Here is a 26,407-nt window from a genome sequence, read left to right on the forward strand (position 1 = left end):
TTAATGTGACTTTCAACAAATGAAAGGTCACAAATGAAAGGTCAGCCTCCCTGACCCTCAGGATCCTTTTTTTTTTTTTTAAGATTTTATATATTTATTTCAAAGAGAGAGAGAGAGAAAGGAGCATGGGAGGGAAAGAAAAGAGAATCTCAAGCGGACTTCACACCGAGCAGGAGCCCGGCGCGGGGCTCGATCCCAGGACCCTGAGATCATGAGCCGAGCAGGAGCTGGACGCATACCGCATACCCGACGGAGCCGCCCCGGTGCGCAGACCCCCAGTGTCCTTCTGCAGGACATGAGTAGGTGGCGTCCCCGTGTGTCTGCGGCCTGGGCGCCCACACGCATCACAGCGCATTCCTGTGCACGCTCCCGCCGTGGGCTGGGCTCTGCAGGCCGCACCGTCTCCTCCAGCAGTTTCCCTGAAACACAGTCACGTCCTTCGGGCGGGGACAGCAGAGGCACAGGCGGTGAAGCCGAGGTGCTCAGGGTCGTGCAGACAGAGGCTCGGGGCTGGCGCGCCACCCACTCTGGCTCATGCTGGTGTCCAGAGGGGATTCCGAGGACGAGCCCGAGTCTAGGAATGTGGACAGACCCCACGTCCTCAGGAGAAAGTGCCCGGTTCTGGGGAGGGGAGGGGATGGGTGGGGGCCCCGTCACCACACCCTCCCATCAGTGGGGTGCAGGTCAACTGCAGTAACGCTCGCTTGGAGAGTTCTTTTTTTTTTTTTTTAAAGATGTTATTTATTTATTCATGAGAGACCCAGAGAGAGGCAGAGACCCAGGCAGAGGGAGAAACAGGCTCCCTGTGGGGAGCCCGATGCAGGACTCGACCCCGGGACCCTGGGGTCACGCCCTGGGCCGAAGGCAGTCGCTGGACCCCTGAGCCCCCGGGCGCCCCAGTGTTTGTAAAGCTCTTGACGCGGCTCCCCCCACCCATGAAGTGTCCATAAATTGTGCTCACGACAGTTGTAACGAGGCCGGGACTCCGAGCTGGTGGCTGGGGAAGGAACCCAGCGCGCCCAAGCCCAGCAGTGCCCAGGGGAGGCCGTGCCCGAGGCCTGGCGACGCCCTCTGGGACCGGCCAGCCGGGCTGCGGGAGCCCTTCAGGGCGAGGAGTGGTGCCTGGAGGCCTTCAGGGCGGCAGCCCAGGGGAGCTTCCCGTGCAGGAGGCGACCGACACCCCGCAGGCCCCGCATCGCCATCCCGCCAGGGCGTGGGCCCCACGCGGAGTACTGACCTGGACCAGTTATTCAAGGTGCACGTGCGTGTTGCACAATCACTGTCCCCAGATGGGGCCCCGCGAACGGCCAGGGTCGGAAACCACGCTCCCCCCGATGAAGGTCGGGAACGAAACGAGGCGAAAGCCCCCTGGCTCGAGGCCGTGGCCAAGCCGTGCGCTGCCGAGCCCTCCTGGCCTGTTTCTCCCCGTGACGTGGGCGGAGTAATCGCCCCGTCCTCTGACGCCCGTTGTGAGCACAAAGTGAACCGTGTGTCTTGCTCGCCTAACCCGGCCTAACCTGCTGACTCGGACCGGTGCCACCGGGAGGTTGGGGGGCCACCCCGGGCGGCAGGCAGGGCCCAAGGGAGGCGAGTGAGACGCGACGCCCACAGGCTCCAAGGCCACCGCGTGTTTAAAATCCGTGGTGGCCCAGCCCTACCTTGGCCGTCGGCCGCGTGTCCCCGGACTTCCCCCTTGGGGTCTGTGACTGTCACGGGCCAGCGGGGCCTGGTTGTACCCAAAACGGTCCCCGGGCTCCTCATTTACAAGGCGCCCCGGGAGGCGTGAAGCCGGCGCGGGAACTGGCGGAGCCGCACGAGCCTCTGTCCCCTTGGATCCACCAGGCACCTTCCAGCTCGGCGTTAGTGACCTGATGGCAACATCAAAGGTCAGAGCTTTTGAGGAGTAAATGTTGAAGTTTAGGTTCAGATGGAAACTTAAGTGTTTTATTTATTTGCTCGACTGAATATTAAGAATAGATGAGCCACAGGGAGGGAGTCAGAGCCATTAGCTCAGCAGAGCACTGTTTATTTATCGAACAATTATATTTTGAGCATCCGCCTAACGCCAGTTCCCATCTTTGGCTTTCCCTTCTAACCCTGGACTCTTCCGTAGGCCGCTGTAGGGCCAGCAGCCTTTTCTTACTTGAATGTCTCTGCCTCCCCGAGGGCACCCAGTTTAGTGATTTGCACAAGTAGGTGGGTTTGCATGACTGCACGCCCTCTGCTCCCACTGGTCCTATTATCCGAAATGCCTTCTCCTCCACCCTTCGGCTGGACCCTGGACCGCCGCCGCCGGACCCTCAGAGCCCACGTAAGGTCTCAGCACCCATGAAGCCTTCTGTTTGAGTCATTTTTCATTCGTTCCCACAATGCTGTGATCAGGCCTCTGATCGAACTCCATCCATTGTTTTGCAATTTGAGGGATCGCAGATTAGTCTCTCCCACCGGCTCGAGGGCTCCCTAACGCCGTGGACATTTCCTTATTCTCCTTTGATCCCCCCGTGGCTGGTACAGAGTCTGGCATCCTATCCGAGAGCCAGAACCCCATGCTGTTCTTTCAATCAGTACTAATTTCTTTTCTCTCTCCTATTTTTCTTTTTTTCTTTCCCTTTAATTCTATATCTGTCCTCTGAGTTTATAAATATCCTCATCCTATGAAGGGAAAACAAAGTCCTCCATTGACTGTTCACTTCCCTCTGTGGTGGAGAGAGAAGGAGCCTTGGCTAATGATTTTTTGATCTTTCTTTCTTTGCCAAGTACTCTATGCTCTGTGCCTCTGAATTCGTGTCCCATTCATGTCCCACCTTAATCTCTTTCAATGAACACTCAGTTCCCATCGAAGCACCGGAAACTGTCACCACCTCTATATTCTTAATCCCAGTGGGCCTTTTGAGTCCTTATCTCGCTGGACCGCTCACTCTGTAGCTTTTTGAAATTGGAGACCCTTTTCTTTCTTTCTTTCTATCTTTCTTTCTATCTTTCTTTCTTTCTTTCTTTCTTTCTTTCTTTCTTTCTTTTTTTTTTGGATTTTTTATTTATTTATTAATGAGAGGCACAGAGAGAGAGGCAGAGACACAGGCAGAGGGAGAAGCAGGCTCCCTGCAGGGAGCCCGACGTGAGACTCGATCCCGAGGAGACCCTTTTCTTACACGTGTCCGCTCCTTTAGCTTTGTTGACAATGTTCTCTCATGATTGTCGTTCTCCTCCTCTTACAAAACCTTCTCATTCTACTTCATGGGGTTCTTTCTTCATTCTGCCTAAATATGGTCGTTGCACTGCGTTTCCCGCCACTCTCACACGCGTTCCTAGGACTTCTCACCCCCTTCCGGAGCTCTAAGCACTCCTAGTTCATACTGATTTACGATATTCTACTCCTAGCCCGGCCCTTCTGTTGATTTGGACTCGAGGACTCTAGAGCCCACTGAAAATTTTGACTCGAGTGTTCAACGGACACCTCAAACTCAACAGGTTCAAGAGGGAACTTGTCCCATTAATGGACGTTCGAGTCTCTTGGTCGTTTGTTATCACGCGTGACATTGCCATCAGTCTGATCATCAGAGAAAAGTTAGGAGTCACCACAAACATCTTTCTTCCTCACTCCCCGCCCCCCCACCCAGCCAGACAGTCGCCAACTCTCGCTGGTTTTGCCCCTCCGTTGTTTTTAGGCTTTCTGTCAGTCAAATATGAAATAGCTTTTTCAGACCACATCCAGCCTGGGCTACTCTGATGGCCTCCGTAATTTTACCCGTGTCCCTTCTGAAATGCACTTACTGCCCCTACATTTGGGGTAATCCATCTAAAATGAAACTCTAACATAGAACCCCCTCCGTTCAAAAGCCTTCAGTGGTTCCCTGTGGTCCCATCGGTCTAATCCCACATCTTGATTTGTTGGGTTCATTCATTGAGTGAATGCTGATTTAGTGCCTACCCTACGATTGGATCCAGATCCCGGGTATACACCGGGGAAAGGGGGAGGAATCTATGTCTTTAAGAAACGACCAGTCATGAGTAAAGCTATGATTATAAAGCGCGTGACCCCACTTAGCTCCTTTGCTTCTTTTCATGCCACTCCCTCCTTCCAAATTCCCACTGCAGTAGCCTTGAAATGTTTTAGATCTTACATTCACACCACACGCCTTCATTCCTTTCACGTGTTTCTCTCCTGGCCTGAAATATCGAGCCCACATTTGTCACCTCACAAGTGCTTCTTCGTCTCCTGCGGCCTCACCTGGATGTCATCTCCAGGGAGCATTCCTTGGACACCCTCGCTGGGGGCTCCATGCTCCACAGAACCCTGGGTATGCCCGGTCTTTGCCCTGTTACATTATATTCAATACCTGTTTCTTTGTCCATCTCCTACTCCGGTCTAGGAGAGATAATTAAAATAGTAGGGACACTCAACAAATATTTGTTGAATTTTACCAAACTGGCCCAGAAAAGACATTCTAAAAATGTTCATTTCGCTTTCCCTTTTGAAAGATCTCCTGTGGAGACTGCTGATAATTTTGAGAGAATGCTTAAAAGGCAGTTTCCCTGCATTTAGATCTTCGGATTCCTAAATGTGGCTCCAAATGAGATATTTATGAAGGAAGGGTACTATACATACTTATATTGTTGATTACAAACAAAAAATAGTCTTTCGGATCCTTTCGAAAGTCTCACAAATAATTAGTCCGCATATTTCAGCTTTCTTTCAGATTGCCGTGGCCTTCCCTAGATTTACCATTTCTAGAAGTTTCACAGTTCAATTTAACTTATCAGCCGTTATCTTCATTAACATCTTCACAGTTAATTTGTGGTTGTTCATGATTGTCAAAACAAGGAAACTACAACTCGAGGATGGTGTAGTTTCTTACTTTGGTGTGTTCGAGCACTGAGACATAGAACTTAGTTTAATTTGGCTTGGGTTGAAGTTTAATTCTGTCATTTAAAAAAATGTGACATCGGAAAAATAACCAGTTCTTTTTTTTTTTAAGATTTTATTTATTTATTCATGAGAGACACAGAGAGAGGCAGAGACAGGCAGAGGGAGAAGTAGGCTCCCTGGGGGGAGCCCAATGTGGGATCCCAAGACCCCAGGGTCACGCCCTGAGCTGAAGGCAGACGCTCAATCCGTGAGCCCCCCCGGGTGCTCTAACCAGTTCTTTTCAAAGAGTCTCAGTTTTATAATCTACAAAGGAAAACTAACACTGTCTATTTTGTAGGATTGTTAAATGAGTGGAATGTGATGGGGCAGAAGAAAGAGTCTGGCTTTGTATCGAGCATAGCGTAGGGGCACGGTGGTCCTTAACCCACCTTACGGATTCACTTAAAATGCACCGTGAAGCGTGAATAGCCTATTGCAAAATTCTTGCTGGGCATCGCAAGAAGAGGGAATAGCGTGAGAAGCGGTAGTGAGGAATGAAAGTTTGTAGTGTGTTGGGTCATTGCAGTTGGGGAGAGAATCTAGAGTACTGGATAGATTGAGGGTGGGATGTGAAAAAGGAGAAGCAGGAAACGGTGAGTGTATAAAAGATACAGCTCATAAGCATTGGTAAATGCAAGACTGAGGTAAGGCGATCGATAGGGAACTATTGAGCTGCTTAATGAGGGGAATGTCATGGTCCTATCTGCATTAGGAAACATCCTTCTGGCATCCACAGCGATGCTTAGGTTGGAGGTGGCAGAGATACATGAAGCAGGAAGACCAGCAGGAAGATGATTGCTATAGTCCAAGAGACAGAGGGCCACGTTTTGAATGACAGATATCAAGAGGAAATGGGCTTCACAAAGACATGTTCCTAAGGTCAGGTGTTCAAGGGAGAGAGGAGAGAAGATGAAGATGTGCAGGGTCACCCCGAAGCTCACAGAGAAGACAGGAGAAGGACAGGGTTGTCCACAAAATGGATGAATATGAAAACAAATAAGCAGGCTGTGGAGATGGTGGTGCTGGCGGTGGGTGTGGTTGAAGTGGATGGGGGCGGACTTTTGGAGAAGTCTCGGCCTCTCACAGGAGCGATTTGGGAGACTGTGTGGTTCAGGTGAATGGGGATTAAGATGAGAAGGGGAAGTTTGAGAGAGTGATGATGGCTGTAGTCTGGGATACTCCGAGTTCAAGACACCTACAGAATTTCCTAGAGAAGTTGATGACGTGGTTGAAAATAATAATATAAAATATGCAAGTTATAATGAACACTTGTTCCAGTGGTTTCTAGATTCTTTTTATTTTTATTTTTATTTATTTTTATTTTTTTTCTAGATTCTTTTATAAGTGTACACATACCAGGTACGATTGTTGACTAACTCCTTCCCGATGAATGTATGTATATAAATTACTTACACATGTTCTCTTCATTAGTTAAATCGCGATTCTCCACTGCCTGATGTCTGCTTCAGACAGGGCTCAATATTAATAATAGTAAATATAAATGCATAGTTTGACTGGTCCTCTCGATCACCTTGAGTTATTTTGGCCAATTCCAGACAAATCTGATTAGATCCTCGTTGTTTTGGTTTGGCGGTGTAATATGGCTGGTCTTCCACCATTTTCTTGTTCACATTGGCTTGAATTATTGTTACGGTAAATCCATAATTTCTTTTTAAGCCACTTGACCGTTTTGTGAGAGCTGGTTGAGTTAAATCTAATAATGTAATTTTATTTTACTTTATTTTATTTTAAAGATTTTGTTGATGAGAGAGAGAGCGAGCGCATGAACAGGGTAAGGGGCAAGAGAAGCAGACTCCTCGCTGAGCAGGGAGCCTCCTGTGGGGCTCGATCCTGACACTCTGGGATCATCACCTGAGCCAAAGGCAGTCGCCCGACAGACTGAACCCCCCCCCCCGCCCTGGAGCCCCAAATCTGATAATGTAATCTTATACTCCACATCACTAGACAGAGATAAATGCCAAGGCATCACAGTGCGCTGCAAGAGGCAGAAAGATGAAGCCCAGCCTCTCGGGGCTATCCGGCTCCTGCCCTTCACTGCAGTACCATTGGTGACTTGTGACTGTCTCATATTTGAGCTGAATATTGAAAAAAAGTAATAAACACGCACCCCAGCAGTTCTAGTACTCTCTCTAGCTTGGCGCACCCTTGATTAGCAAATTCTAATTGGACTTCCATTGGACTTTCGCATGGAGCTGGGCACTGAGTGAAGTGCTTTAATGCATGAAATCTTTCCTTTGATCAAACAGGGTTCATAGAATAAAATTGGAAAAACAAACAGACAGACAAAACTTGATTCTTTTCTTCCACTGTTTAAACTTACTCTCGGATCAGGTCTTCCCTGATATTTGGGTGAAAGTCAAGGCAAGTTATGTTCACCTCTTCTTTTCTTTTTCTTTTTTTTTTTCCCTTAGGATTTTATTTATTTATTCATGAGAGACAGAGAGGCAGAGACACAGGCAGAGGGAGAAGCAGGCTCCCTGTAGGGAGCCCGATGTGGGACTTGATCCCGGGGCTCCAGGATCACGCCCTGAGCCAAAGGCAGACGCTCAACCTCTGAGCCACCCAGGTGCCCCACCTCTTTCCATCATATACAGTTTCGGTCCAGTATTTAACATGTCTAGGTCAGTTTATCACAACAAGTAAATTAAATTTTACTTAAGGTGGAGACATCACTCCTCCCCCAGACTCTCATGTCTTTCCATGGCTCATGGTTTTGCTGTGTCTCCTCCATCTTGCTAAACTTGCTCAAGTCTTCTTCGGATGCAGGGTTTGGTCAAGAATGGACAGATACGGAGAGGGCAAGTCTTCCTCGCCTGGTACTTTTTTTGAAGACTCAGCATCAGTGCTCCGAGGGCTTGGCAGATTTAATGCTAATGTTTTTAACATATAACATTTTGGAGAATATCTGGAGCTTCCTTTCTCCTCTGGGATCCCTTACCTGGGACTCCTTTGATGAAGGAAAATGCATCTCTTTGCAGCTGCTCACTGACCAGCAGGAGACCCTTGGTAAATGGCAGTGCCATTCTAGTTTCCTTTTGCTGGGATCCCCTCTCTCTCCAGATGGGATCTAGGGCAACCTCTCCTGGCTTTCTTTTGCATGTGGCTCACCTCTGATCCCTGGGGAACACATTCCTTTTTTGAGTGAGCTAAGCTGTCACTTCTCAAATTGCAGCCCCTACTGTGCCACCAGGCTTCAGCCCATCCCTCTTTAGGTTTCCCTCTTTAGAATTCTTTTTTAAGATTTCTCTGGTGTGACTCAGACACCGGTGAGCCAGATCCCCTCCAAGCTCCTGGGAGCCTTGACCGTGTTCTCTGAGTGATCTTGCAGAAGCCCGAGGTGCGGGGCTCCCACGTGACTGTCCCCCTGTTTGGGGTGGGCAGGCGCGTTCTCAGCATGCAGCCTTCTCACTCAGGCTCAGGCTCCCCTCCTGATCCCAGCATCTGACTCTTGTTGCTGTCATGTGGGCTAAGCCCTGTAGAGTGGGGCATATACCTCCCTGTAGAACACAGCATCTTTCATTTGGGCTTTGGCTGAAACTGAGATCAAAATAGTGGCATTTAACATCCCATTTAGGGGCACCTGGGTGACTCAGCATTTGAGCGTCTGCCTTCGGCTCGGGCGGGGCGTGACCCCAGGGTTCTGGAATCGAGTCCCACACCGGGTTCCCCGCAGGCAGCCTGCTTCTCCCTCTGCCTGTGTCTCTGCCCCTCTCTGTGTCTCTCATGAATAAATAAATAAAATCTTTAAGAAAAATAAAATAAAATCCCATTTAGGGCTTCAGGGTGGCTCAGTCGGTTAAGCGTCTATCTTCAGTCATGGTGGTGGGATCGAACCCCACGCGGGGCTCCCTGTTCAGCAGGGAGTCTGCTTCTCCCTCTCCCTCTGCCTCTCCCCTCACTTGTGCTTTCTCTCTCGCTCACTCTTTCTCAAATGAATAAATAAAATCTTAAAAAAAAAAATAAAAACAAAAACATAACATCCCCTTTAGCCCTTACCTGATCCCTAAGAGAGATACCGATCCTCCTTGATGTCGCCTACATTTTACAGACGGGGACACTGAGGCGTGGTGGGGGGGGATTATTACGTGTTCATGGTCACCCAGCTTTGTAGATGGCTCTCTGCTGAGAAGTCTATCGCGGAGATCCAGATGTAGAAGTTGAGGCCTGGATGAGGTTCCCAGCTTGCCCCAGGCTTAGGAGGCAGGTGCCCCGAGGAGGGGCCTGGTGGGGGTGCTCCCGTGCACCCTCTGGTCCAGCAACCCAAGCAGAGGGCTCCAGACCCTGGTGACCCTGCTGCTAGAAGACCCTTGTCTCTGTCCTGCATATGCTCCTCAGATGTAAATAATTTACAACGGCAACGGTTAGAGAGTGTGCTCGTGTGGGATGAACCCGATTCCCTTAATAACACTGCAGGCTTATATATAGCACAGTTCAGCAAGGGCCCACGTGCTCTCCAGGCCACAGCCCCCCGTCAGCAGCTCCACGGCCACCAGGGCACCGCAGCCGCGGGCCTGTGACTCACGCAAGGTCACCGGAGGTCAAGGGCAGCTCTTGGAATAGAAGCAGCTTCTCTTTCACAGGCTCTAAATGTCGGTGGCAGGAAGTTCCCTTTATGAATACTGGGGAACAGAGGTCCCCAGATGTGTGGCGGTAGCTGTGCAGGGCTTCTCTAGCGTAGAGGACGGGGGTGTGGCCTTGAGCTTGGCAGTTTTCATTTATAATGCATTCATCGTCTCTTTGTTTATCGCTTTTGGCAGAGGAGGCAAGTGCACGGTGGCTCAACCCAACGGTTGTAGGACAGAGTGAATTGGATTCTCTGAATGTTGATAAAAACGTGGGGGTTGACGAGTGACCTTGCCCGGGGGAGTGTCATGGAGCAGAAAAGGCTCCTCATTCTAGCTCCGCGCTGCCCAGTAAAAGTACGACACCACCCCTGTGTCTAATTTTATTTATTTTTTTTTAAAAAAAGACTTTATTTATTTGAGAGAGAGAGAGAGAGAGAGAGAGAGAGAGCATGAGCAGCGGGGCGGGGCAGGGGGAGAGGGAGAAGCAGGCGGCCCGCTGAGCAGGGAGCCCGACGGGGGGCTCGATCCCAGGACCCCGACACCACGAGCTGAGCCGAAGGCAGACGCTCAACCGACTGAGCCACCCGGGGGCCCCCGCGTGTGTAATTTTAAAGTTTGAGCAGCTACATTCAAACGATTTGTAAGAAACAGGTGAAATTTTAATGCCACGTCTTATTTAGCCCAGTACAGCCAAAACGGTAACATGTCACCGATACAAACATTAGTGAGATATTTTGCAGCTTTTTAGCCCTACTGAGTCTTGAAGCCCAGCGGGCCTGTGCTGTATTTACACTCCGGCCTCTCGGGGTGCGCTCGCCTGTGCATTCGCAGGGCTCCACGGAGAGCCGCTCGGGCCAGCGGTTCCCCACGGGGACCGCGTGGCCTCAGGCCCTTTACTTACCTTTTCTAAAGCTCAGGGTCCGACTCGCCCCTGTGTGCCAGGCAGGACCCGGCCCCGTCGCCGTGTTGCCACGAGGTCGCGCGTGTAGAGTGGCCTGCAGGTGGTGGCACTCAGTCCGTGTGCTCCTAACCCGGTTTCCTTCCTCGACCTGCCTCACCTGAACCGCCCTCGGCCCCCTCCTTCCACGACGTTTCCTACCCCCGAGGCACCTGTGCGCCCGCTCCTTCCCCCGCTTCTCCGAAACCACACGGGGGGAGGACACCTTCCTGGCCCCTTCCTGGCCCCTTCCCGGCCCTTTCCGGCCCGAGCGTGTTAAGGCAGCAGCCACCCCCCACCGCATGTCCCTGCCGTGACTGCCCCCGAGTGCTCCTCACTGTCACACCCGGAGCTGCCGCCCAGCCCAGTCCAAAGTGACTCCGGGGCCCGCTGCTGCTCGGGAAGGGCCTGCAGGTAGCCCTTCTCCTACAGGATCTGTCCGGGCCTCGGTGGTGAAGACGACCTCCGGCCTCCCCGGCTCCGCGGGACGTGTGTCCTTTGCTGTTGCAGCTCTGGTGACGCCCGGTCCATATTAGAACCCTCTTGCGCGGGTGCGACCCCCCCAGGCATCGACTCTGGAGGGCAGGACCCCATTTCCCCCGGCGCAGGGCGAGGGTGCGGGGTGGGCTGAGGCTGTGAAAGGATAGAGGCGGGTTAGAGGGGTGAGCTGGGGGTCGCTCCGGGTCTCGGGGCCCCCGGCGCCCCCCGGGAAGCGGGGAGCTGTCTGCGCCTCGTGGGGAAACCTTGATCAGCGTCTCGCGTGTACCGGGTGCCTGGCCACTGCCAACGGATGTTTTCAACCCAAACGTGCAGTAGATGCCCCAGGATGCCAGCCACGAGCCCCTTCTGTCCCCGGGGCCCTGGGGCGGCCGGGGTCCTCCTGGTCCCAGTGAGTGGCCCTTGATCTTGCTCAGCCAAGTGTTGTCCGTGTCCAGTGGGAGGCGCCTCTGGTTCTGTGGGTGACAGCAGGCTCCTAGGTCCACAGGGAGGTGTTCAGGCTTCCTCCACGTAGCGCTCACCTCACCTGCTGGAGTGTAGACTGTGTCGCGGCCCTGGGGACGGAGGAGGCTCACGGGTGGCCACGTGCCCGCTGCCCAGCCGTGCGCTGGACAAGGCGCCTGGGTTAGCCAAGGTTCCCTTCCGCACGGGTGACCTTGGGCCCGGCGTCCCGTGTCTCAGGGCTGTTCCTGGGTGTCGCACGGTGGTTTAGGCCGCCTCCCCAGGCCGTGCACCACAAGCCAGCGGCAACCTCCGCACGGTGACGCTGGAGATGTCCCTGGGGGAGCCACGAGCTGCCACGCAGAGGCGCTGGCTTAGATGGTTCCGGGGTGGACTCCTCGTGGGGCCAGGGGCTGAGGGCTAACCCCTTGCACACGCGCACGCGGATATGCACCTTCTGCTTCTGGAAGCTGCCGGCTTGCAACTCTGGGCCGCGCCCCTCATGACGCGGGTGTCGCTGTGCTGTGGCTCCCCTGGGACCTCGGGGTGGCCTCCTGCATGGCCCCCGTCCCTCAGCCTTCCCTCTCCCCTCCCTGTCGAGCACCTGTGACCTGAGGCTCAGATGCTCCACGACGAGTCCTCTGGTCACAGGTACTCCCGTCCCCACAGCCCTGCCTGGTCGCTCCGGGACCCGGTTCTGCCCTTGCTCATCTCGCTCGCCTTGCGCCCCTCCGATGTGACAGGTGCCAGGGCAGAGGCATCGAGGCCCGTCCTCTGTTCTGCGTGCTTCCGAGGCTAGGCGTCTGTCTTGCACACGCGACACGTGAACAGCACAGTCTCCCCAGGTGCCATGCTCTCCCCCCCCCCCCCCACAGAGAGAGGCCCGAGATGCAGGCAGAGGGAGAAGCAGGCTCCCTGCGGGGACCCTGATGCGGGACTCGATCCCCAGGACCCCGGGGTCACGGCCTGGGCCGAAGGCAGACCCTCAACCCCTGCGCCCCCGGGGACCCCAGAGGTGCCAAGCTCTGAGCCAGAAATGACCCGGGTTCCTGTGAAGCTTAACGCACGTGACTGATGTGACATATGAAGACATGTTAACGGCATTTTCTTTTCTTTCTCTTCTTTTTATTTTGTTTCTTTTTTTTCTCTCTCTCTCTTTCCTGTCTCCCCCCTTTATTTCATCCTCCTCTCCTCTCTCTCCTCTCTCTCTCTCCCTCCTTTTCCTTCTTTCTCCTCAGGACTCCACAGAATGGAGCAAGAATGAGAGGAAAAAGGCAGGCAGAAAAGCATGAACTGGAGGTTTGTTGAGCTCCTCTACTTCCTGTTCGTATGGGGCCGTATCTCCGTGCAGCCCTCCCTCCAGGAACCAGCTGGGACGGACCAACATGTCTCCAAGGAGTTTGATTGGCTTATTTCAGACAGGGGGCCTTTCCACCACTCCAGGAGCTACCTGTCCTTTGTGGAAAGACACCGTCAAGGATTTACAACCAGATATAAGATATACAGGTAAGATCTGGGTTCAGCTTGCGTCCGCGCCGTTCATTCAGGGAGCGCTCCCGGGGTCGGGGGTGATGGGTGTGGGCCTCGAGGTGTGGACGCACACGTGGGCCGGGGGATCGGCCCCTCGCCGTCGCACCTGGTGTGTGCACCTTGCACAAGACATTGGCGAGGACGAGGGCAAGAGGGAATCGCTCATGTGTCCCGAATGGCGACTCGGTGCCAGGCCCGGACGGTGCCTACCGCGCTGGGTGCGCTGTCTCACTTAAGCCTTTGTCATAACCGCCGGGCGTAATTCTGTTTGTTTTCTCCATTTTACGCATGACGTAACCGGTCATCAGCTGGGGGGGAATCATCTGCCTAGAGTCACAGTCGGGACATGATAGGGCCGAGGTTCAAACTGGGTTTTGTCTGCATCCACAGTCATAGAGTTTTGCATCAGCTGCATTGGATAGAGGTAGTGTTGTTGGCAGGTGCTGTCAAGGTTCCAGTGTCCTACCCAAGCATCCTCTCACATCTGGAAGCAAGGAGAGACACTCGATTTGCAACCTTTGCTCCAGCAGGTCTGACTGGTTCTTGGCCTCAAAAAGGACTTACCCAGCTCTCTACACTTCTATCTCTTTAGTTTTAAACCCTCTGCACTCAGAGTGCATTTTTGTGTTTCTTTCTCACTTAACCAGACACCTGTTGAGGGCGTGACTTACAGAAATTCGTTTCTGGATCCCTTGAGTGATTTTTGTTCTGCTGTGTGTCGGGAGGACACATTAAATGTTGTGGACTGAAAGGAGCTGGAGAATGCAAGAAACTCGCGAGGGGCGCAGTCTTTGTCTTAGGGTCAAGGAAGAAGGGCACATTTTAACCCTCCTGGGCCAATGAGAATGGGAGAGCTGGGAAGCATGGTGGGGCAGAGGACGCTGACCTGCTTCTGGGACGGCATGCGTGTAGGTCGTACGTCTTCTGTGTGTTTGTTATGAAAGTGGGCATGTCCCCCTTGCACATGTTGTGGCTTCATAGATCGGGGATGTGATTTTCACGCTGAGTAGTGGCTGAGGTGGTGAAAGAGTTCCCAGATGAGCCTTCACAGGTGCTCGGTGTTCGGAGCGTTACTGGGGAAGGTGCTCTGGGGCCCAACGGAAAGCAGGAGCACAAGGGATCATGGATATGGGGTGTGCAAGAAAGGGGAGAAGGAGCGCAAGGATGAAAAAAAATAAGGAGTGTTTCTTTCAAAAGAGAAGGATATCAGGATTTTAAAATATAGTTATTGATTCAGAAGACAGTCCACGGGAGAACTATTCTCAAGGACGACAGTTCTCTATTAAATTTCAAAGTTAGATCCTCAGCATAATTTCTTGGTGGAACCACAGCCACTGCTCCTCGTGGACACGCCTGAACCAAACGTGGGGTCCCGCTGATTACTTGACACAATGCATTGGTATCTGAAATCCCTGGCCCCGGGTAGGACACGGGCTGGGACAGAGGATTTAGGGGAATAGAACAAGTGGTGGAGAGCCAGGCGGGTTATGGTTGGTGTTTTGTCAGACCACGGAAGTGTCTCGGTTAGACATGTTGGCTTTCGGTTGCATGAGAACCTCCTGAGGACGCCTTGGAGGTGGATGGCTGAGGTTCACATTCCCATTTCAAAGACCAGAAGGTGACCTATGTGAACAAAGTCATGGAGCCAAAACATGATGGATCCTGGACTGGAAACGAAGTCTAAATCCATAACCGACACCCATGAGTATGATAGAACTAAAAGGACCCATTCATTATTCATACATGTTTCTTTGCAGCCGCCGGATGCCTGCCCCTATGCTAGACCCCGGGGGTGGGTTGGCTTGATGATGAGGAGTAGTGATCTAACGCGATGGCTGTGCTTGGGTTTTAGAAGGGAGCCGTCGTGCATGGTAGATGGTCAACATATGCTTGTGGTAGCTGTTGAAATGACCAGGGCTCACATGGACACTCGGAGTAGACCGCAGACACGGACTGCTCAAGAGTGGCAAGCTTTAATGGAGCACTAAGGATGTGCCATGAAAGGATGTCATTCACTCGGTCACAACGAGCTCTGTGAGCTGAGCACACCTCACTTTACAGATCAGAAAACCAGGACCTGGGGAAGCTGAGTGCATGGCCCCAGCTCGTCCATGTGGTAAGGAATGGAGCTGGGGGCCAAACACCGACCTGCCTGACCCCAAAGCCCTCCTGCCAGCCATGGCTCCCCTGTCTTGATGTCCAAACGTAGAGTGTCTCTGAGCTCTAGAAGGGCTCTTGCAAACATTTTTCCTGACGGCCACTTTATAAACATCTGGGGTTGGTTTTAGAGAGAGCTAAGAAGGGAAAGGTCGTTACTGAGGTGGAGGGTCAGGACATCTGGATACTAATTCCCGCATTCTGGGCACCGATCTTGTGACATTAGGATCCCACCTTCCTCATCCATCAAATGGTAACCTTGACATCAGTGGTTTTCAACCTATGCTCTTTGAATTCTTGAGGACCAATTAAAGAAATCATAAAAGCCACTGTGGTGTGGGAAGGCAAGTAAAGTGGGTTTGGGGGGTGGTAACCAGGCTCCATCCCCGTGGGCTTCACACAGCACTCACACAAGAGAAGGGTTCACTCGTCTGCTCTCACGTTCCGATGTTCTCATGTTCCATACGCTTGCCTTTGGACCCCGCTGCTAAAGTAAACTGTGTCATCATCCAACAGGCTGATTTCTAGGACACTCTCTAGTTCTAAAATTAAGTATGAGATTTAACCAAGGTCACGTGGTTAATTAAATGATGGAGTTCAACCCAGAAGTCAGGCCCCTGGTCATCTAGTTATTCCTTCCTTCCTTTATTTAATCCTCAAATAATTATTAAGCACCAGCTAGAGACCCAGCACTGTGTTTGGGGCAGCTGATACAATGATGAGTAAAACAAACATGGTCCCTGCTCTCCTAGGAGAGACTGACATTAATTACACACACACACACACACACACACACACACACACACACACACACACACTAAGTGCTACAAAGAAAAATGCAGGGTAGGAATGACTGGGACATCATTAATCCCATAAACGTTGATTTGGAACCCACCATGTGCAAAGATTAGGTGGGGTTCTAATCCTAACTGGCACATGGGCACACGTGCAAATAAGTACGTGTGCCCGCCCAGGCCAGGTTCAGACCAAGCAGGGTGTGCTCATCAGGGCGGTTGTCCGTTGACACCCCGTCCTCATCGCATGCTGCTTTGTTGAAACATGAAAGCATGTCTTCCGGTGATTTCCGGCGTGCCTTCCTGTGTGCTAATGTAGACGTAGCACGTTAAACACTCAACATTTGCTCCTGACAGCAAGGCTTTTCTCCAGGAACGTGCCACACTGTCCTGTGCTGGACAGCCAGCTTTAGCAAAGGGCCCCGGCCCTCAAGCTCTGGCCAAGTTCCCCGCTCTGTGAACCCAGGCTGGGCCCCAGGGTGATCTGGGAGCTTCAGAAAGATCCCGAGGGGAGGTCTCCTCTCCTCACTTAAGTGGGTTAAGGTCCTTTCTTTCCTCATGCATATGCACACGGAGGCTGGTTTCAGCTCATAGACTCATGGTGGGGAGTCGGAGCCACTAGCAAGGAGGGGAAGCTTTTCCGTCAAATCCCAGCAGAAGCCTTCTCTCCTGTGGCTTCACAGGCCAAGCACTAAGGTGGGTGCAAGCCGTGGTTTAGGCGCACGAGGCACACACTGCGTCGTGCACCTGTCTGGGCTGACACATGGAGGCGGGGCGATTTTCTGTGTGCACCTGCCCACATCATTGATCTTGGAGTCAGGGAACCTGGGCGCGGGGCCGCCCCTTCGGCCTCCTTCATGCGGGCTTTTGGCCCACGTAGTGGAGCTTTCGGAGCTTCTATTTCCTCATCTGTGAAATGAGAGTGTTAGCTAGGGCGGTCTTCAAGGTCCTCGCCTTTTCTGAAATTCTGTGATGCCGTGAAACATTGTCCCCTGGAGGTCTAGCCTGGGGTGGTGGAGAGGACCCGACTTGGAATCGGGACACTCACTCGGGCTTTGTTTATTTTGGAGCGACTTTCTAGCTTTCTCAGCCTGGGCCACGGCATCCGGACATCCTTCACTCGTAGGACTGACACCACTCCTATGCCGTGAGCTGTGCCGTGATTCGGTCACACAGGTGGGGCCGCAAGGAGACAACGGAGCGAGCGTGCACACAAACCCAAACACACGCGCAGCAGTATCCACCAAACTCAGGGTGGAGGGTGGAGGGTCGAAGCAAAACAAGAATCCATAAGCAAACGGTTATCATTCCGTGGATGGGGATGGACAGGGGAGTGTCCGGCGCCCACTTTACTCCTCGGCAGGAAGGGGCAATGACGGCTCTCCTACCTACCAGGTCCGATGAGGCACAGGTCACCTGAGAATGCTTTGCACCGTTTAAATGTTCTTCTGTTTGCAATTTTTTTTTCCCATTAAGGTTCTAAATCATCATTCGAATAAAATCATTGATTTTCACTTTCTGCTAAGCCCGTACATAGGTTAGTCATTAAACACTCCCCACCATTCTGGGAGGGGAGATGCTCTGATTGTCCATATCATTATGAATAAAAAAAGTAAGGCGCCAAGAGGTGAGGGAAATTGTCCACGTCACACATCTGAGAAGTGGCAGGGCTGGGACTCAGAAGGGCGCCTCTGAGAACCAAATGCTGAGAAACTCCCTCTGCCCCTGGTCAAGTTATAACCTCCCAGAGGCTCAGGCTTCTCGTTTGCAAAATCAAGGGCCTATGAAATGCCTCCTGTGCTTGAGGTGAGAAATACCTCTGCTCTCAAACACTTAGAGCTGGGAATTTTGCAGGACCTGCGTAAATTCCAGTTTACCCCTTTACCTCAGACAGCTGATGGCATTACTAGAAATTATTTCTTTTGTTCCCGAGATAATTTAGAAATTATTTTGGTCTCTTAATAGTTGCTACTAAAAAAAGAAAGAAAGAAAGAAAGAAAGAAAGAAAGAAAGAAAGAAAGAAAGAAAGAAAAAAGTCAGTTTTGTCCAAAATTGTTTCCTGCCTTTTTTGTGTTTTATTTTGTGTTTATTTTCTCCTGACTTTGAACTCATCAGTAATTGCAAAATGCAGCAGTTACATGAGAGGTGGTTTCATATTGAGTGGTTTTCCCTGCAGGTTGCTGAGCAAGTGGTTTGCGGCTCATGGTGTGCCTTCCTCTGAGCCCTGAATGAGTACCTGAAAGTTGAGTGTAAATCAAATCTTGGGAAACCGAGTCTGATTGCCTAACCGTCTTGCACTTTTATTTCAGACTTGCATGAATCTCAGTTCTAATCTGATATCTTAATGGTTCCCTGATGTATTTCACAAAAATATCCACAGTAGGTTTTGTGGTAAAGCTCGTAGCTTTGTGGCTGAATGAATGGGGCCGGGGCGGGGCCGGGGCCGGGGCCGGGGGGTCAGTCTCCTGGAGCTGAATGAGATGTGGTCATTATCCAGAAGTCATTGGAGAGTGTCTGTTGGGGACGCAGGTATGCAGACGCCGGGCACTGGGGGGCCTATACCTGCGAGGGAGCCGGGGCTGCCTTCAAGGAGCTTACAGACACGCGGCCGCAAGGGACAGGTCCACCACGAGCTCTCCCCGGATGCTTCGGGTTGGACCTGAAAGGACGCCCCCAGCGCCCTGGATTCCCGATGGACTCTGAGCATCTCACGGCACAAGGGTTGCATGTCTACTAGCGCAGGGAAACTCAGTCCAGATGGGCACCTCTTGACGTAGGTTACACAGATCTCTAGTTCAACGCGGTGTCCAAAGCTGTGTTCTGGAATGAAAACCAAAAGAGATCCCAGAGTCCCATAAACAGTGACGACGACGGTAAGTGAGTCGCGAGCATCGGACGCTTACCAAGTGTCCAGCCTGCGCGCAGTGTGCATGCACGTTATTCCAACCGACTGATCCTCCCAGCCATCCCGTGCACTAGGATTTATTATTTTCTCCGCTTATAAAACTTGTCCCAGGAGGGAGAGCTTGTTTCTTGGAGGATGGGATGTGGTGTAGGCAAGTGGATTGCAGAGACTGTGTGTTTAGCCGTTGCTTCCTAAACGTTGTGTGAACGTGCGTGCGTGTGCGTGTGCGTATTAGTAAGACTTGACCCAACCTCTCTGACCACACAGCCTCTTGTTCTCATGGGTTTGGGAATTCTGGAGAGCACTTGTAAGGAGTTGCTGGCTCTACCTGGCTTTGAGTGCTCCCCCTTTGGACACCAGGCTGTGTCAAAGCACTCTTAAAGGGACACCTTTTTCCTTAAAAAGCTGGCATTTGGGGGAGGAAGCCACCCTACTCGCCGAGCTTTCGCTTTGAACACTTTGGTCTACGTCTGCCAGACCCTGGGAAGGAATCCACAGCCTCATGTTCCCTGCCTTCTCTCTCTGTTTCCCTTTGCATTTCCTGAATGTCTGTGCTCCTATTTCGTACTCCTGAATCTGGCATTCCAGCCTGTCGTGTAGGGATAGGGACTCAACACCCAGAGGGACGGTAGAGGAGGGAGGTGAGACCTTGATTCATTATTGCAAAGAAGCAGCTGCCCAGTCGAATCACCTGCAGGGCTTTCTAAACAATACCAATGCCTGGGTCCTTCCTCTGAGATTTTGATTTAATTGGTGTAGGATGGACGGGACGACCACTGACCTGGGGCGATGATTGCCAATCAGGGGTGATTTTGCTCGCCCAAGGGACTTTCGGAAATGTCCAGGGGGCATCTGGGTCGTCACAGGTGGTTGTGGAGGGGGTTGCTACTGGCATCTAATGGACCGAGGCCAGGGACCACCCTGCGATGTACAGACAGCCCTCGGCAGCAAAGCATCACCTGACACGCAATGTCAAGAGTGTGGAGGTCGGGAAATCTGCTCTAGAGCAAGTAGTTTTGGAAAAAAAAGGAAACGGGGTGGTAAGAAGGATATTAGAATAAATGGTCTTAGATTTTGGCCTCCCCGAGTTTGAATTGGAGTGGTCGCGGAATAGGCATCCGTGGAATGGCCGGGCTCCCCAACAGCCTGGCTGCGGGACCGAAGGGCAGGGGATTTTGCTGTTTCAGGACATGGCCTCGGAGCAGAGGGGAAGTGAATGCCCTCAGGAAGGTGAGCCAGGTTGTCCTCCCTGCTGCACAGAGGCAGTATTTAAGGGAAACGGGTTCCCCTAGCCAGGAAACAAAACAAAACAAAACAAAACAAAAAAAACACAAACCTCCATTTCTTTAGAAGATGTGGGAAATCTGGTGGGTTTCTCTTCTTCTGACTACAGAATTCCTTAGGAAGCAAGATGTTTATGCTCCATTTCTAGGTTCCATGCACACGGCCTGAATCCCTAACAAGCAATTTAGACCCAAGTGGTTAACAGATAACTTTCCATCCCTTTAGAGCCTGCCCAGTAGGCATGAAAGAAGAGGAGAATGGGACAATGTCTCAGGTCTGTAGTTGTCATTTTCAGCCACTTAGAGGCTGGCGTCAGTGGTGAGAACCACGACCCTCCCCCCTAGATTATCCCTCATTTAATCCCAATTTCTGATCAGGTTCTCCCTGAAGAGAGAGGGATGGGGAAGGATAGACAGCAAACGTCTTTCGGGCCACTTGGCATCAATGCAAAGATAACGTGTTGTGTTGATTATTTAAATGGATCTCCCGCTCCCGGGAGCAGTAGCCTCATTGCTCCCAGGTGGGTGTCTCCGCTGTGCTCTACCGCTCGCTCCCAGGCCATGACTGGACTGACTTCGTGAGCCGCACGCCTGAGTTCGCTTCAGTCGTGGCCGAGCAATCGCCCAGCTTGGGTGGGGGCGAGCTCTGACGGTGGACAGGCTTGCACGGCCTCCCCCGTGGAGGGACAGGCACGGAGCTTGGCCTCCGTTAGGAGAATGTGGAGGAGCAGAGCGGCCGCCCTTGCGGTGTCAGACCCCAAGCAGGCACGGAGGGGCCGGATCCACGACCTGGAGCGCCAGCACTTACTCCTCCGAACTGCTCCCCACCAGGCTCTGCGTCGGAAGAGGAGGCCTTAGAGGAGTCTGACGTGTCCCGGGGAAAGCTGACCAGAAGACAGATAAGCCCAGGGCCTGCCCAGAGTTTCCCAGCTGGACCCCGTCCTTAGGGCCCTGTGTGTGGACGGGGAGGGGAAGGTCCTCTAGCTTCGGGGCCGTGCCGGGGGGGAAGGATGGGGAGGAAAAGACAAGTCTAAGAAGCCATCCTAGAGGAACGGGTATTGAACTTAGTCTTCAGGGAGGATTAGGAATTCATGAGACGACGGTGGGAGAAAAACAGGCCAGGCCGACAGAGTAGTGCCTGCATCAGCAAGAGGCGGGGAAAAGCCTGGGTGTGTGCGTGTGTGTTTGTGTGTGTGTGTGTGTGTATTTTGACTAGCGGTGATGTAGGACGGAGGGAAGGCTGGACGGATCACAGCTTGGAGGCAACAGTGAAAGAAATTCCAACTGGCAAATTGATGTCCACCAAACTCAAACTCCTAGCTAATTGTGAGACTATTCCTACTAAATACTCTAAATAATATTCCCCGATACCTATTTGGAGCAACGTTTTCCCTTTCTTTCATTTTCGTGTTTCGTTTCTCCACCCTAACTCATGCTTCGAAATTTTTTCTCTACATTGACGCTTAATAATAAACTTATGCAGATGTATGATCAAGATGAAAATTCATGAAAAAATACGTGACCCTATACATGTGATATCTTTTGATATTTTGTAGTCTATTCCACTCTTCTCCTTTTCTAAGATTTTATTTATTTGAGAGATAGAGAGAGAGGAAAAAACCCCATGAGCAAGGGAGGGGCAGAGGGAGAAGTAGACTCCCCGCTGAGACGCGGGGCTCCATCCCGGGACCCCAAGATCATGACTTGAGCCAAAGGCAGACACTTAACCAACCGAGCCACCCCGGCACCCCTGTTCTATTCCATTCTACTACCGCTATTCTTTTCCAATTTATTTTTTATTTTTTTTATTTTTAAAAAATATTTTATTTATTTACTCATGAGAGACACAGAGAAAGGCAGAGACCCAGGCAGAGGGAGAAGCAGGCTCCCTGCGAGGAGCCCAATGCGGGACTGGATCCCGGGACCCGGGGTCACGGCCTGGGCCAAAGGGAGATGCTCAACCACTGAGCCCCCCAAATGCCCCCAATTTGCTTATTTTTTAAGATGCGGCTCCCCACCAACTGAAGCGGTTGCAGCCTGCGCCAGTGGAGCGGGTCATGCGGCGTGAAGAGCACTGGCCTCGAGCGCGCGGTGGTTGAGGCTCGGGTCTGGGGCGTGGAACCCGTGTCTCTCCGGATCTAGGCCAGGGGGAAGCACCGACGGGCTTGCGACAGGAGACTGCTCTGGTCCGATGATGTGTCATAAGTCTTGCCCGGCGGCCGCGGACAGAATGAGGGAGGGGGGGCAGGGGCAGGGGTCCCGGCGCCGGGTGGGAGGCGGGAATCCCAGGGGCAGAGGGGAGCGCGGAGCCCAGACGGAGGCCGGGAAGGTGGGCATCGGCACCTCCGAGCCCCGCTGGGCGCCACCCAGGGCCGGCTCCTGCAGCTCCCTTCCTGGGCTGCACCCAGGCCTACCTGCCCCGTCCATCCTTGGCACCCTGTGGCCGCATGCTTCTTCTTTTTCTTTTTCTTTTTTTTTTTAATGTACAATTTGACAGCCGCTGGATACCTTTGTACCCCTTATGAAAGGAACCCGAATCCCCAGGCTTCTGCCTCCCGGCCGTTTCTTTATGTCTCAAGGCCTTCCTTCTGGGCATGAGAATTACTGAGGCTCATTAGTGCTTGGCTCCCGGACTGGCTTGGAGGGAAGCCTTGCATCCCACCCCGTATCTCCGACCTGGCTTGTTCTGTAAACCTCTGCACCCCTCGATGGAAACCTCCAGCCCCGTGTCAGTGTCTAAGCTTATGTGAACCTAAACCCGCCGCCATCCCCGAGCCACGCACGGCCAAGTCTTGAGACCCGGGCAGACCTTGGTTCGAAGCCTGGCTGTGCCATTTCCCACCCGTGAGGTCCTGCGTATGTTCTTTGATCCTCTTGACCGCAGCTTCTCCACCCGTAAAATGGGGATACATCCCGTAATTGTTGTAAAGATTCAAGAGGAGAACATATGATCATATTTAGCACAGAGCAAGTGCTTGGGGACTGGTCATTTACTAAATCTCGGAGGCACCATTCGCTGGAAATTCAGCAACGGGGACTCCCGGGTGGTTTGCAGGAGGCCTCCAGCCGCAAGAGAGGAGCTCGGTCCGGGTGCCCTAGGTGAGGTGCCTCCCGACGGGAGCGTTGGCCTCATCCTTAGACCAAGAGGACGTTTGTTTGAGGAAGAGAAAAAGGAAGAGCAAGATTTCTGATGCATGAGGCACGTATGGCAGGAATCCAGAGGCCTGCCTGCCGACAGGTGTCCTTACTACCAGCGCGCACCGACTCCTATAAACAGTACGCGCCCCCTGATTTGCAAGCGTCTAATTTATTAATCAGCCCAGGTGACGGGAGCCGCCTGCGACATCCCAGCTCCCAGTTCCCTCTGCACGGTGCCCACCAGGTTGTCTTTGATGTGCGATGCTCCGGGGACGTCCGTCCCCCCACGTGCGGCTCTCCACGAGCACCTTCCGGCCACCAGCTGCATTTCGGAATGGGGTTTATCAGTGGGGTGTGGGGGACAGCCTCCATCTCGAGCGCTGGGGACATCCTCTGGGACTCTAGCATGACATCCAGTTTTAGATCCTACATAATAGGGGCTGTGGTTTGTGTGAAGAAGAAGGGACTGAGTGCAGAGGATACGGCGTCTCTGGCACTGCTGAATGGCTTGGGCTGGTCTGATTTGGGAAGGAATCACCCCCCACCCCCGTGCATCAAGGCGACATATCTAGGTGGAGCCTCTACCTTGCGCAGGAACTGAACGAGCCTCTGACGCCAACGAGGCAACACTCCTCTGCGCCTGTAAGAGCACCCTAGGGTGGCTGGCGAGAGACGGGCACGAAGGCGTCAAATGGCCCCTCCCATGAGGAGTGCTGGGGAGACGGAGAGCACGGAGTCGGGGCGCAAAGAAGGGTCATCGGACGTGGGCCTGCAGCGTGAAGCAAGAATTTCAAGAAGAGGATATTTTTTGAGTTGGGGGTTAGGTCATGGAGCTCGGTGTACGTTATATAAAAGACCTTGCACTTTCTTGATCCTAAAGTGGTGCCTTCCACACTTCCTCACTTCAGGATGCTCCCAGTGATCTTGTCATGGTTCTCCGTAGGCCGGGGAAATACAAATTCTCTTTATGGAGTAGTTAGGTTTGAACAACTTAATGAAATATGTGCGTCCCCGGAAGTTTAGAGGCCATTTGAAAAGTGATGCATGCAAGCCTGAAGAAAAGGCCGTATTTTATTTATTTATTTTTTTAATAATAAATGTATTTTTTATTGGTTTTCAATTTGCCAACATACAGAATAACACCCAGTGCTCATCCCGTCAAGTGCCCCCGTCGGTGCCCGTCACCCAGTCCCCCCCACCCCACGCCCCCCCCTTCCACCACCCCCAGTTCGCTTCCCAGAGTTAGGAGTCTTCCATGTTCTGTCTCCCTTTCTGATATTTCCCACCCATTTCTTCTCCCTTCCCTTATATTCCCTTTCACTATTATTTATATTCCCCAAATGAGTGAGACCATATAATGTTTGTCCTTCTCCGATTGACTTACTTCACTCAGCATAATACCCTCCAGTTCCCTCCAGTCGAAGCAAATGGAGGGTATTTGTTGTTTCTAATGGCTGAGGAATATTCCATTGTATACATAGACCACAGCTTCTTTATCCATTCGTCTTTTGATGGACACCGAAAAAAGCCGTATTTTAATTTCATTCCTAAATAACCACCATTTCTACTTCTTAAACTTTGGCGTTGGATCCTGCCGCCCCCATTTCCTGTTCCTCATTCGTTTGTCTGCAGTTCTCTGCAGTCCTGCCAAAAGCCCACCTTAGCGAGGACGTGCCATATGAACGGAGTCGATGTGTTTTAATCCCGAAACTGTAAACTACTTCAGGTTGGTGGTTTTGTGATGCCCAATACATGTCAGGTATCCTTCATTCCTCCTGAACATTTGCAATATGCCCTGTGCCCCTGTGAGGTTGCTTTGGTGTCCTGTAGCCCCTCGCACACAAGTTGGGAACCACAAGTCCCAAGGACAACGGGGAGGATTTTGGAGAAAATCCTCTGATCCTTTTTCAGAGGATTTTGCCCGGATGCAGAGCATGTCACATTGTCATCGTAGAAAGGTGACTCCTGCTAAAAAGGAGAGAATGGAGGGGCACTTGGGGGGGCTCAGTCAGTGAAGCATCTGCCTTTGGCTCATGATCCCCAACATCAGGCTCCCTGCTCGGGGCGGGGGGGAGTCTGCTTCTCCCTCTCTCCCTCCCCCTGCTGATACTCCTCTCTCTCTCTCTATCAAATAAATAAAGTCTTTAAAAAATATAAGTAAAATGGAGAGAATAGATTGCAGGAGAGAAGCTGAGAGAGGGTGCAAAATGTATGGCAGTGAACCAAGTAAGAGAGGAGCGTGTCTTGGACTAAAGTAGCATCAGTGGGGATTTGAGAGCCATGTATTCTTAATTTTTATTTTGAAATAGGCACAAAGTTGCAAAGACAGTCTAGAGAGGTCTCGGGTAGCTTTCTTCCAGTTTCCCTCCATGGTTGCCTCTCCGTGACTAGACTATAACCTCAAAAGCTGGAGACTGATACTGGAACAGTGCATGTGTATCCTTCTGTGTCATTTTACCGCACGTGTGGATCCACGTAACCACCACCACCACCAAGACCAGAGGAGTTCCATCACCGCAAAGATCCACCATCACACCTTCCCCTCCTCCCCTACCATCCCTAGCCCCTGACTGCCACTGCTCTGTTTCCCGGCTCTATGATGTCATCATTTCAAGAATGTCATATAAATGAAATTAGGACTTGAGATACTTTAAGGAGTTGGAAGACTCACTATTGGAATCTGAAGGATGACAAGCAGGGAAGACTCAAGAATCAAGGGTCATGGCAAGATCATACCTTCTGTGTTGAATCACTGGATCCAGGTTAAATAGGTAAAAAGAGAAGGGGGACAGGTGTTTTTTTTTTTTTTTTTACTTGGTCAGTTGTGTGGGTGTTGGTGCTTTTCATCAAGACAGGCAGCCCTGTGAGGCAAGGACACTTTGGGGTTGCGTATGACTGAAGGTGATGAGTCAGCTCTGCAAATGTTAAATTTAAACTAGCTGTACCATCCAAATAGAGACTTGGTAAGCAGTTGTAGAAATGGTTCTGACCCCGGGGCAAAAAATTACGGTATTTGGGGCCATCAGGTTACTAGTCGTTGCAGATGTCTCTGAGGATGTGTTCACTCCGGAGAGCTTGAGTTGTGAAGCGGAGGACTGGCCAGTGGGGTGGGAGGCAAGCTGGGGACGTCTGCTACCACGGAGGCCAAAACAAATGAATGCTTTAAGAAGGAAGGTGCGGGGTCTCAGGGGCCATGGTTTCTGATGGAGAACAGAAAGTAGAACCTGAAAAT

General features: G+C 51.9%; 1 protein-coding gene across 3 annotated transcripts in view; it reads left to right on the top strand.

The window, feature by feature from the left end:
* The window catches only part of BRINP1 (BMP/retinoic acid inducible neural specific 1), a 171,035-nt gene that overhangs the window by 35,995 nt on the left and 108,633 nt on the right, over window positions 1-26,407 (top strand). For all 3 annotated transcript variants that reach the window (XM_055301581.1, XM_055301582.1, XM_055301583.1), the window contains exon 2: window positions 12,607-12,874. In XM_055301581.1, coding sequence (XP_055157556.1) covers window positions 12,657-12,874 — 218 coding nt within the window. In that variant the 5' untranslated portion in view covers window positions 12,607-12,656. The remainder of the gene's footprint in view (window positions 1-12,606; window positions 12,875-26,407) is intronic.

This window comes from Nyctereutes procyonoides, unplaced genomic scaffold (assembly GCF_905146905.1).
Source record: "Nyctereutes procyonoides isolate TBG_1078 unplaced genomic scaffold, NYPRO_anot_genome, whole genome shotgun sequence".
NCBI classification, from domain to species: domain Eukaryota; kingdom Metazoa; phylum Chordata; class Mammalia; order Carnivora; family Canidae; genus Nyctereutes; species Nyctereutes procyonoides.